The 13853-nt window shown below is 37.4% G+C and overlaps 1 protein-coding gene across 1 annotated transcript; it reads right to left on the reverse strand.

The window, feature by feature from the left end:
- Positions 1–416: 416 nt before the first annotated feature.
- LOC114573617 (trace amine-associated receptor 1-like) lies at positions 417–1418 on the reverse strand. The gene has a single exon (XM_028605894.1). It carries the CDS (start codon positions 1416–1418, stop codon positions 417–419), a length of 1002 nt encoding a protein of 333 aa, XP_028461695.1.
- Between the last annotated feature and the right edge of the window lie 12435 nt (positions 1419–13853).

Below are 13853 nucleotides of genomic sequence, written 5' to 3' on the forward strand. Positions count from 1 at the left end.
GTAGTTAGTAGGAGTGTGGAGCTGTTGAAAAAAAAAAAAAAAAAAAGACAGAGATTATAAAAAAAAAGCTTCCACATATTGTGATAACAGACAACAACATTAGGACGAAATAAAATAAAACACATAAACTGGATGGAGTGTTTGTCAGTATGACATTTAAGTTATCTATTTCATAGCAGGCTGTATATGTAATTTTTGCTTAAATTTATCCACCTCATTTTGCCGAAGTAAACTGGTTTCTCAATTATTTGTTGGAAGATTTATTTGAAACACAATGATTGTGTAAGTATTTTCATCTTGTTTGCATACATATGCAATTTTAAGTAGAATGTAGGCCTATGGATTAGTTATGTTATATGACAATTATCTTCATTGTCTTAGCTATTATCATAGGCTAGTTCAGTAATTTATTCAAGTTAAGACAGTTTAGAAGTAGTATAATCACCATTAAATATTTTCCCAGAAATGATCATTCTAAAAGCTGATCTGAACCAGCTGTAAAAGAAAGCATAAATAAAGGGATTGAGCATGGAGTTTGACAGTGCAAGCCAGTTAAGTGTTTCAAACACAGAAACTGGCACTGGGTCATTACTGAAAGGCATAACAGTGTTACAAAGAAAGAAAGGAGTCCAAAATAAAAGAAAGACTCCCATAACGATAGCCAGAGTTTTGGTAGCCTTTCTCTCATTCTTCCTGACTGTTGCTCCAGACTTTTTGCTCTGACAGGTTGTGTTCTGGATGCTGTGTGCCTGTTTCTGTGCAACAAGGAAAATCTTTAGGTAGATACATAGCATTATGATCACTGGGAGGTAAAATGAGAAAATAGGTCCAATATGGTGAAATATGAGTTGATTAATGAAACACCTTTCCCCACATTTATCATTGCTTAATCCAGCAAAAAAGATGCCTATTGCAGTTAGAGCAGAACTCCCCCAGCTAACCAGAATCATGATCACAATAACACAATTGTTTATTTTAGTTCTATAGATCAGAGGCTGACACACTGCATAATATCTGTCAATAGAAATACAACACAGGTGCATAATAGAAGTTGTGCTCAGTGTTATATCAAAACCGCCTCGAAGTTTGCAAAAAAAATCCTCATAATACAGACATGAGCTATATGAGAATGCAATGCTGAAAGGAAAGACTATGATCCCAACAAGCAGGTCAGCCACAGCCAGAGAGACAATAAGGTAGTTAGTAGGAGTGTGGAGCTGTTGGAAATACAATACAGAGATTATAATAAGAAGGTTTCCACATGTTGTGATAATAGACATTAACATTAGGAAAAAATATAATAATACACATATAACGGAAGGGGTCTTTGTCAGTATGAAATTAAAGTTATCTATTTCATAGCAGGGATGCGTGGTAGTCACAACACTAGTCCTGTTGAAAGAGACTTCTGGATCCATGTTTTAGGGTTCCTACAATTCAATACAATTAATATTATTAGCAATATGCAAAACTTTGCGTTTAAAAGAACATTAAAAACAGATTTTCTTATATCATACCTGCCAGCAAGATCATGTCCATGCATCAGTCCTGATGGGTGTTCTTGGTAACCTGTACAGCTGTGCAGAACCTTTTAAACTTATCAACATCTATCTCATCACCATAAGTGTTGTCCAATCAGGAATGGGAAACTGTATCCTGTTTGCATGACGTGTTGAAGATGAACATACAACAAAAGATCAACGTTGATCTATGATGCTGTGTGTGTGTGTGTGTGTGTGTGTGTGTGTGTGTGTGTGTGTGTGGTGTGAGTGTAGGTTTGAGTTTTTTTTGTATGCCTCAATGCAATTTAATATTGTTGTTTGTTTGTTTTTTAGTTCTGTTTTATTTTATTTAGAATGTCAAATCACAACAGAAGTTATCTCAGGTAATCCTGCAACAATTATTAAATAATAATCTATCCTAATTTTATTTTATTTTTGACATTCACGGTTATTTTGCATAACCGCAATTAAAGCATTAGAGTATTTTTTCACAGCCTTTTTCGCCAATAAGCCAAACATCATTGAAGAAACACAGATTTTCGAAGTGAAACTGCTTTATTCAGTGTTTTTACTGTTTAAATCAATGCATCAGCTTGTTTTGGAGAGGAGGAGACCTCTGCAGATAATTCGGCTCCCGGTAAAAACCTCCTAAACGTCTGGGTCTTAAGTTAGTAGAGAAAAAAGGTGAGCAAACTTTAGCAGCAGCCCCTCCACCGATGAGTCGAACAGCTTCAGAGAAACACAGATTTTTCAACATGAAACAGCTTCATTCATTTCATTTCATTTTAATTTTTACTATTTATCTCGAACAATCAACAATGTTGCAAAAGAAAACAAAAAAATTTAAAAGCACAAAATAAAACTACCCTGGTAAAGTCTACTCCAAGGTGCTGGAAAGGAGGGTTCGGCCGATAGTCGAACCTCGGGTTGAGGAGGAACAATGCGGATTCCGTCCTGGTCGTGGAACAACGGACCAGCTCTTCACTCTCGCAAGGATCCTGGAGGGAGCCTGGGAGTATGCCCAACCGGTCTACATGTGTTTTGTGGATTTGGAGAAGGCGTATGACCGGGTCCCCCGGGAGATACTGTGGGAGGTGCTGCGGGAGTATGGGGTGAGGGGGTCTCTACTCAGGGCCATCCAATCTCTGTATGACCAAAGTGAGAGCTGTGTCCGGGTTCTCGGTAGTAAGTCGGACTCGTTTCAGGTGAGGGTTGGCCTCCGCCAGGGCTGCGCTTTGTCACCAATCCTGTTTGTAATATTTATGGACAGGATATCGAGGCGTAGTCGGGGTGGGGAGGGGTTGCAGTTTGGTGGGCTGGGGATCTCATCGCTGCTCTTTGCAGATGATGTGGTCCTGATGGCATCATCGGCCTGCGACCTTCAGCACTCACTGGATCGGTTCGCAACCGAGTGTGAAGCGGTTGGGATGAGGATCAGCACCTCTAAATCGGAGGCCATGGTTCTCAGCAGGAAACCGATGGAATGCCTTCTCCAGGTAGGGAATGAGTCCTTACCCCAAGTGAAGGAGTTCAAGTACCTTGGGGTTTTGTTCGCGAGTGAGGGGACAATGGAGCGGGAGATTGGTCGGAGAATCGCGCAGCGGGTGCGGTATTGCATTCAATCTATCGCACCGTGCCAGGACGAAAAAAGAGAGCTGAGCCAGAAGGCAAAGCTCTCGATCTACCGGTCAGTTTTCGTTCCTACCCTCACCTATGGTCATGAAGGCTGGGTCATGACCGAAAGAACGAGATCCAGGGTACAAGCGGCGAAATGGGTTTCCTCAGGAGGGTGGCTGGCGTCTCCCTTATAGATAGGGTGAGAAGCTCAGTCATCCGTGAGGAGCTCGGAGTAGAGCCGCTGCTCCTTTGCGTCGAAAGGAGCCAGTTGAGGTGGTTCGGGCATCTGGTAAGGATGCCCCCTGGGCGCCTCCCTAGGGAGGTGTTCCAGGCACGTCCAGCTGGGAGGAGGCCTCGGGGAAGACCCAGGACTAGGTGGAGGGATTATATCTCCAACCTGGCCTGGGAACGCCTCGGGATCCCCCAGTCGGAGCTGGTTAATGTTGCTCGGGAAAGGGAAGTTTGGGGTCCCCTGCTGGAGCTGCTCCCCCCGCGACCCGACACCGGATAAGCGGACGAAGATGGATGGATGGATGGATGGATGGAAAATAAAACACAAACGATCAGAATTGAACAAAAACCCCAAAAATAAATAAGGATGAATTTGAGAAGGAGCAGGCGGAAGGAAATAGCTGGTCCTGCCCCTATTTCACAAAATCATATTATTACAAAGTAAATAGATGTGCAAATACAGCATACAAATGTTCAGGTCTTACAATAACTTACAACAATACATTAATATACAACAATACCTTTTACATTACAATTCCATTCCTATCTTTCGGTCTATTCTTTTCTGTATTGGTCAAGTATTGATTTCTTTAATCTATTTTTGAACTGAATGATATTATGGCTCTGTTTGATGTCATTGTTAAACCATTAGTGTCACTGACAAGATTCAAGGATTGGTGTTGAAGATATGTTTGTTTATGTTACCTCAATACTTACTTACTACAATTTAATTGATACCAGCATCAATAAAGTCATCATCATATAGCAACACAAAAATCACAGCTCAACATGACCAACCAGGCACAGGTTACTTTAATGTTTTTTTTTTCATAAAAGATCTAAATAATATTTTTAATCTTCGGTGTTCAATGGATATATCTGTAATTTTTGTTAAAATAAACTCTCATTATACAGACATGTGCTCAGTGAGAATGTCATGCTGAAAGGAAAGACTATGACCCAACAAGCAGGTCAGCCACAGCCAGAGAGAGAATAAGATAGTAGGAGTGTGGAGCTGTTGGAAATAAAAGACGGCGATCATAACAAAAAAAGTTTCCACATATTGTGATAATAGACAATAACATTAGGAAAAATATAATAATACACATATGATGGAAGGAGTTATTGTCAGTATGAAATTAAAGTTATCTATTTCATAGCAGGGATGTATATGTAATTTTTGAATTAATCCACCTCATTTTGCTGAAGTAAACTGGTTTCTTATTAGTTGTTGGAAGTTTTTTGAAACACAATGATTGTGTAAGTATTTTCATCATGTTTGCATACATATGAAATTTTAAGTAGAATGTAGGCCTATAGATTAGTTATGTTATATGACAGAGTGTAAAGACAATTATCGTCATTGTCTTAACAATTACCATAGGCTAGTTCAGTCATTTATTCAAGTTAAGACAGTTTAGAAGTAGTATAATCACCATTAAATATTTTCCCAGAAATGCAAGCCAGGCAAGTGTTTCAAACACAGGAACTGGCACTGAATGATCACTGAAAAGCAAAACAGTGAAACAAAGAAAGAAAGGAGTCCAACATAAAGGAAAGACTCTTAAAACGATAGCCAGAGTTTTGGTAGCCTTAATATAATGGAAGGAGTTCTTGTCAGTATGAAATTGAAGTCATCTATTTCATAGCAGGGATGTATGGCAGTCAAAACGCTACTCCTGTTGAAAGTGACTTCTGGTTCCATGTTTTAGGGTTGCTACAATTAAATACAATTCATAGTATTAGCAATATGCACAGATTTGCATTATATACAGTATATAAAATATTTTCGTTAACATTGTCAGTTAAAAAAAAAATAACAGAAAAAAATCTGTTAATTTTTCATATCATACCTTTTTAAACCAGTGGTTCCCAACCTGGGGGGCGGCAAAGATCACAGGGGGCATGCAAGTCTTTATCTGGTTTAAGGTTGAGTTCAAAAAATATATTTGCACGTTAAACAAATTATGATAATACACTAGAATATATAATGTATACAAAAGTCTGTATAAAAACTATATATTTTTGTTCTCGCTTAAAATTGCAGGCAGGCTACTTAGTAGGCCAAACCTCCGGGACCTCTAAATCTGGGACCCTTGCTGTCATCAGGTCAGCTTCACTGTAAATTTTAACAAGTTGACTTTACTTAAAAAATGTATGGAAACTCATTGCCTTGAAAAAAAGTAAGTTCAATGAATTTAGTAATGGTAAATTAGTGCAACTTTATTGTTCTGAGTAAACAATACTTAATAAACTTACATTTTCTAAGTGAAGACAACTTGTTTATTTTAAGTAAATGACAATTAGCTCATGGTTTTTAAGTTAATCAAGCTTGCTTTTTCTGAGTAAGTAACACCCAATAAGCTTATAATTGTTAAGTGAAGACAACTTGTTTATTTTAAGTAAATTACACTTAATTAGCTCATAGTTTTTAAGTTAATGCAGCTTGCTTTTTCTGAGTAAATAATTAATTAGCTCACTTTTTTAAGTGAGCACTACTTAATACTACTGACTTGTTTTCTGGTTCAGTTTACAGACTGAAAATTACTACCCAAGTAAAAAAGTAGTATACTTTAGTGTATTAGAAATATGAATGAAGTACATGAAGTATAAAATAAGTATGCTTCTACTTGTTGTGCTTTATTTAAAGAGTATTTAATATGTACTTTTTAAAAGTATACTTCAAAATAGACGTAATTAAGTTCAACTTCAGAGTCCAAAAAGTAAGTATACTTATTTACCAGTAATCAAATTATTTTTTAAATGTACTTTTTGAAAGTGTACTTTGTTGTTAATGTATTTTAAATTGTATAGAAGTTTTTTTTTTTAAGTGTATTAAATTTGACATAGTTAGAGTGGCAATTCAGTTCACTTAAGGGAAGTATAGTTTTTGGAAATTAATTGTTAGTATACTTTTTTGAAGTGTACTATGATCTCACTTCATTAGAAGTGTGACTTCTGTACACTTTATACAGTACACTCTAAAATAAGTTTATTTTTAGTGGCATATCAGAGTACTTTCATAAAATATGTTAAAATCCAAAAATGTATAGTGGTAACTTAGTGTACACTTATAGTAAGTACACTTATTTTTAATACAGAGTTAGTATAATTTTTGAAAGTGTACACTAATTTCACTTCATCAGTAGTGTAATCTTAGTACACTGTAAACAAAGTGCACAAATATAAGTGTACTTTTATTAGCATATCAAAGTACACTGAAACTGGAAATAGCAGGTCTTTGAATTTACAAAAATGAATATAGAATATGCTACGCAATTCATTTATATTCCTTTCAAGAACATGCTTCAATCATGTAGACTTCAGTTGTTTTTGAAAAATGTTAACTGTATAGATTCCTTTTGCGTTGATTGAAATTGATTGAACATTTTAAATGATTGAATTAAGTTTGGTCACTACCGGAAATGGTATATTTGAATCAAATGGCGCCAGAAAGTGTAGGTGGCACTTCCCGGGCCCTTACACCAACCGTTTATGCTGCCAACAAGAGAAAAACTGTTTCAACAAGGACATTGCCAAAACAAGAAGAATGTGAAGAAGAATGTTGCAGCCATGTGTTGTCTCCTTCACGAAAAAGTAAGTTAACATCAATCAAAATGATTTTGTTCATAATGTTTTTGTACTGAATGTAACAGTTACAAAAGTCCGTTCACTTGTTTGTGCATTCTATAAATATATCGGTTTTCTTGTAACTAAGTTAGCTAATACCATACCATCACTAACTAGTAACTACTTAGTTTAGCATTAATAATTGTGTTTCTCCCCCTGACGGTCCTGCTCCTAACAACGGTATTTCAATGTAGCTAACGTAATGTTAATGGCAGCCGGTGAAGAGGAGCCAGTCAGCCTCATAAGAATGAGTGTTAAGTGGTCGGGTTTAGTTTGCAACATTTAGATTACATTGATGCTGTTGTAACGTTACTTTATGTAACAAAAAAAAGGTCCGTCGAGTTGTTTGGGCATAACGTTATATGTTGGTTTGCTAATAGCTAAGGTTAGCTAGCTAAGACCACAGGCTTACAAGTTCAATGTAACGTCGGGTAAGAACGAACGAGTGTTGTAGCTAAAGCTGTCGGTTATTCAGTTAGTGTGTGTGTGTGTGTGTGTGTGTGTGTGTGTGTGTGTGTGTGTGGTGGTTATATGCGGGAGGGTGCTGCTGACATGAAAATGTATCGGGGCAACTAACGTTAGCCCAGTGTATGGGAACTCTTTGTTTATAATGTTATTTTCCTAAATGCACTCTCTCCACTCCTGCACACTAAAGAAGCCCTCCATAAATCATTAAGTTTTCATATAAATGAAGCACCGTTTTTAAGGTCGGACTCAAACTGGATTTTTAGCCCACCTTTGTGTCTTTGTTGTGTGCTATATTTTGTTTGGTCTTTTAATTATTGAGTCAATGTGCTTGGTTCACCTCACTGATTCTAAATGTTATCTTTCATAGGATCCTATTTGAACAGCATACACAATTAAATGCTTTATAGTGGTAAGTGTTGTCATATTTGTTTTTTCTTTGTATATTTCCTAAAATAATTGAAAGTTACAGATGGAAACATTTATTTGTTTCTCAATTGTTTACAAATGAAAATGGACCTACTCTCAGATATCGCCATTTTAAACTTTAACAGTATCAGAAAAATTAAAACACCAACTGGTTGTTTAGTGTTATTTCTTTTTTTGAAAAACATTAAGATTTTAGAATTGTGGAAAGGTTATGTAAAATATTTTACATACCACAATTGGCAAGAACGGCATACAAATTGTAAGGCCCTACGTCTATCTATTTTTCATCTTTCTCTTACTATATTCATCTTTTTGTCTCAGTTTTAACCTTTCCTCTATTTATTTTCTTACTTATCTTCATATTTGTATCTTTCTTTGTCTTTACTGTCAATCTCTTTCCTACGTGATTTGGAGTTGACAGCAAGGCTAGTACCTTTGTAGTAACCATGTTGTAATATTCTTAGAGAAATATGTACCCATATGACAGTATACACCAGTAGTTGACTTCAAAGTGTAGTGTGTTTAAAAAAAACAATGCAATCCACATGTTTATATATGTTTATTACAGTTAATAATAATTAAATGATCTAAGTACTACTAAGTGTGGTAAAGCCACATATTTTTGCAATCTGCACTTTAGTTTGTGTGATTTGTTTCTGACTTTCATATAAACGTTTACACCAAGCTTGGTGAGTGCTCAATATACTACTGTGATTGAAGTAGTTAAATAAAAGATGTCATTCATATAAATTCATGCATCACCTAATTTCATCATCACATAAAGGCCTGGCCTCCAGGAAATAACAGTTTGTTTAATCTATCTAATCTTGTGTTGTTCATACTGTACAAGGATGTATTACTTGTCTTTGTTGAATAATACAGAAGACAAAGAGCTTAACAAATTATTGCATATTAAATTGCAATCACAATATTTGTGGGGGAAAAATCGCAATTAGATTATTTTCTAAAATCGTTAGCCTGCTATCATCCTAGTCTTTCCTGCCGCCACAGCATCACTATTTTATAAATTAAACATGGCAGAGAAACGTAAAAGTGCTAATAACTCCTTTGTATCAAAAAAGAAAGGGTGTTCTTGGTCACCTGTACCACTGTGGAAAACCTTTAAACTTATCAACATCTATCTCATCACCGTAGTGTTGTCCAATCAGGAATGGGAAACTGTATCCTGTTTGCATGAGGTGTTGAAGATGAACATAAAACAAAGATCAAAGTTTACCTATGATGCACTGTGTGTGTGTGTGTGTGTGTGTGTGTGTGTGTGTGTGTGTGCGTGCGTGGACATTTTAGTTTTTTTGGTATGCCTCAATACAATTTAATGTTTGTTTTAGTTCAATTTTATTCCATTTAGAATGTCAGTCGGCTATATTTTTGCCAGCTTTCCATCATGTTTTAGGAAGCAGCGACTGTATTGCATTTTGCCTGTAAAACCGTGTCTGTGTTCTTCATATTTATGTAGAATTATAGTTTGCTCTACTTATAAAAAATATGTGGCTCTGGTAGATGTTTGCGATCGGTGCTGCTGGGCAAACCGCCTCCTTTATGTGAACATGTGTGTCGCTGGATTGGGAAATCCTGGGTTGATTGAACTAGTTGATAACCAGACACTTAAAACAATCATGTGAGTGGCAAAACAAGCACTTTTGGTGGATATAAATTGAAGGTGTGCCACAATCAGTCATTTAGATACAAAACATGGGAAAATAAGTCCAGGTTGAAAAATCCCAAAGTTACCCTTTAAGTCTTGTTTTGTAATGAACTGACAAAAACAGTTTGAACCAACAAATGTCTAAACTGAAGACACTCAGAAAGTACACTGTAGTGGGTTTGAATGATGATGTCATCTAGCTAAGGAAAAATGAAGGAAGTACAGTCAGTGACTATGAATCTGAAAACAAAAGAATCATTAACAAAATGATGTTATGGCCGCATATGGCGACTCGGTGTGTCTGTGCATGTTGCTTAATGTGACATGCACCTACGATACCAAGACACATTCCTTGTGTGTGTAAACGTACTTGGCAATAAAGCTTTTCTGATTCTGATTTGTGATTTCTACATCCAGCAGGCCTGAGTTGTGAAATAAAGTCCCTCTTAAAATACAATAACTTTGTTTCATTATATCCTTGTTTATTTCATTTGTATTAAACTGTTTTATTTGTTATCAAAGGTTTGATGTTTATTGATCCACATGCTCACTTATGGGTCTTCATAATTATGTCTCCAGTTGGATGAAGTGATGAAACAACCTTCAATTAGAGGTGTGAATGTATGATGTGGTTGCTGGTCCCTGTGCCACACGCACACGCACACACTCTCTCTCTCTCTCTCTCTCTCTCTCTCTCTCTCTCTCTCATCTCACCTTTTCAACCTGGGACCTTATTGTTTTCAAGCAACAACAAGACTAATACAGCAAAACAAATGTATGGCCACTTAATGATGTGAATAATTGACATAATACACCCACAGAGTCCAATCTAATGAGGAACAAAAAGCAAACAATCAGTCATCTGGCAAAAAGGTTAACCCACAACAGTGCCTATCTATATTACTTTATCACAGATAGGCAAAACAATAATTATATTCATTATTTGAGTTTAAATTGTACATTGTATGTAGCCAATACTGTAAAATATAGTATATTTTCATGTGGTAGGATGATAGGCCTTGACACCAGGGCAGGAAATGCCCCTCGCTCTGGCCGTGATGCCCCGAAAATAATTGTACATCCTACGGCCACCATGGCCTTTGTGCACCTGCTATTGTCAAAATCTCAAGGTCAGCATTCGGTGTGTGTTGATTAGACAACTCTCAGCTCATTCAGAATGCCGCTGCTGGAGTTTTAACCAGGACTAGGAGATTTGATCACATGTTCCAGTGAACAAGAGAATTGAGTTTAAGAATCTGCTGCTCGTTTATCAAGCACTCAGTAGGCTAGGACCTATATACATCACAGATCTCCTTCAAAGACATAAACCTACCAGACCCCTCAGGTCTTCATGTGGGCTGCTTGCAGTTCCATTTTAAAAGAACAGAACATGGAGAAGCAGCTTTTTTGTTTTCATGGTCCTCATTCCTGGAAAAAGAACTCTCAGAATACCTGAGATTGGCCAGCACCTTACAGTCTTGAGTCAGGTCTTAAAGAGCCCCAATTATGCTTTTTTTTTTTTTTTATATTCCCATGTTTTAGTGTGTTATACAGTTTTTGTGTATGTAATTTATGTATAAAGTACAAACACATTTCACTCCAAATGAATCAATAAATGGAGCTTTCTCTCCCACAGACTGCATTTTTTCTGAAGTGCCTAAAAACGCCTCGCCCACATTGCTGTTTGAAATTCTACAATTAGTGATGTCATTAATTGAGAATGCCAGCACAGTTTTTCAAATGTTCTGCCCATTGGTGCTGCCTGAGCGCACAGCCTGCCCAGTGGCTTGTTTGAATTTGGTTGACCAATCTCAACAGAGTGGGCCAGCTGACCAATCAGTGCTTTTCAGCAAGGCAGGCCAAGATCTCAGATAGAAGCTGTGTTCGAAACCGTTCCCTCATTAACTCACTCACTATTCCCTATATAGTGTTTATTAAATAGTGAATTATATAGGGAACGACCATACAAGATTTTGGAAAATCACTGAAAACACATTGTTGCGTGACTTGTGTCAGTAGATGCGCCTGGTATTTGTGTGACGAAGGCAGCTGCGCCCGGCATCATGTAAACAAACCGAAACAGAAATACTTCTAATATGTCCCTGAAACAAACCGAGCACCCAGGAGAAAAGTACAAGGTTGTATGTATGTTGCATGTTACATAACCACTGTTTAGGAACGAAAGTCCGCTCCATTTTTCCTTTTCAGTTTTTACTGTGACTTCTGCTTCTTCTTCTCCTCTGGGAAAACATGGCCCCGTTGCATTGTTGGATACAGGAGTAAAATGTAGGGTACATCATATGTACACTCAAATTAGCAGTGCATTGTGGGTATTTCATAGTGGACTATATAGAGAATTCAAACTCCATTACAATATGGCGAACAAACTATATAGTGCACTATTTCCGTAATAGGGAACGGTTTTGAACACAGCTACAGTGTTTCAAGTGAAGGTGCTGCAGCAATGGGCAGTATGAGGAATATATGGTTTTGAACATCATAGCATGTAAACCTATTCTAGTAGACCCCAGGAGTACAACTATGACGCTGAAATGGAGTATAATAGGGGCTCTTTAAAACATTCCTGTTCTCTGGGGATTTTAAAACAACCATATTTATCTTTTAGTCTATTATTATCTTTTATATGTGATCTTCAGGTTTCACTCTTCTTTTTACCCTTTATGTGTCCCTGTATATTTTATTGTTGCTAAAGTGTATTCGTTTTTGTTTTTTTTTATTCTGTAAAGCATTTTAAATTGCTCTAGTGTATGAATTGTGCTAAATAAATAAATTGCCTTACCTTGTCATGTCTTTTGGTCGGCATAGCCTGTATATCCCCTGTCCGCATGTGTCAGGGTTGTGGTTGTCTGCCAGATGCTGTCAGAAATTGACATTTTTTATCCAGTTTTAAGCCATGGTTTTATGATACAATTTTACATCTTAGTCCATTTGTAGCTATATATTTGAACCGGATAGTTGTCAAACGTCTTGATTTGAAGTTATCAGAGAAAAAAGCAGCTCGGCTCCAGCCCATCCGCCAAAATGCCACACAAATTTGTATCACAGTGTTTTTTAAGATTCTGGCCATTTTACAGTATATCACAGTATTTTATTTTGCTTGACTCTGCCTTTATATAGGTTTATAATGGCTTATACATGGGTTTCTCAGCAACGTCATCACTGCTTGCGCACGCAACCGGGGGGCAGAAAGAAGACGTGTTTTGTGTAGCTAGCTAGCTAGTAGCGGCATAGCGTAAGTCAAAATGCCAAGGAGTTGTTGCGTAGTTAATTGTACAAACAGAGCCAGTGATGGGTGCCTGATGTTTAACATACCTAGGGGGAAGCATGCTTTTGGCAAAAAACGGCGGAGGTTATGGCTTCAAGCCATAAGAGGGGCAGATTGGGGTCATGTGCAAGCAGTCAGGCTCCCATTGTATCAATCAGAAAAGTTGCAGCTTGTGGTTGTTCAGCTAAGTGATATCTACCTGTCAGGGCTGTGGTCCGGACCATAGACAATTAAAGGTCCGGACTCGAGACAAGTTTAGACAGCTAGCTAAAGCTACGCCGATGTTTTGCTAACGTTAGCGCAACAGTGTTAGCCTAGCCTACTAGGTAAATATTATGACTGCCTTTGGAGTTTACTATATCTGCGTCCACGTTGCCAACATAGGACCTGTGGCGTTAGTGCTCATTTTGTACATAACTTTATTGAATTAAATATTAAGCTTTGCTCCTCTGAGATGAGTGGGTTTTGTTACGTTACATACAAAGCTAACTGACTATAGTTAGCCTACATTAGCTAGCGGACATTAGCTAACGTTGCCGAGACAGTGGCAGTAGAGCTTCGGCGAGCTAACCAAGACAGTGTTATCGCCCTCTCGCCCACAATCAACCTCTGCTGCGAAAAACAATCAAACTGCAGTGATGTTTTGAAACTAACATATCGTACCTTTTCCCAGAAATCCTGGCCATTATTTTAAGACATAAACCAACCATAAGGGTACACTCAGGAGTAACCCTGCTGCTAACACGGGCTATTACATTAGCCTAAAATGATAATTATAGCCATACATATATATCACGGTAACACTGCAAAATTAAAGACCGACAAACAGATCTAAAACTAAAATCATGTTTTATTGAGTCAGCAGTTATATACAAACAATAAGGAAAGCTTAAAGGAATACGCCACCGGAATGCATGTCGAAATTCTAGCAGCAATGTTTCTCCATTGGAATGAATGGCAAACAGAGCTATAGCTAGCTTCTCATAACGAGAGTTCTCCAGCTCACAAAAAATGATTACATTTTAAT

The sequence above is a fragment of the Perca flavescens genome, chromosome 18 (genome assembly GCF_004354835.1).
Source record: "Perca flavescens isolate YP-PL-M2 chromosome 18, PFLA_1.0, whole genome shotgun sequence".
Taxonomy (NCBI): Eukaryota; Metazoa; Chordata; class Actinopteri; order Perciformes; family Percidae; genus Perca; species Perca flavescens.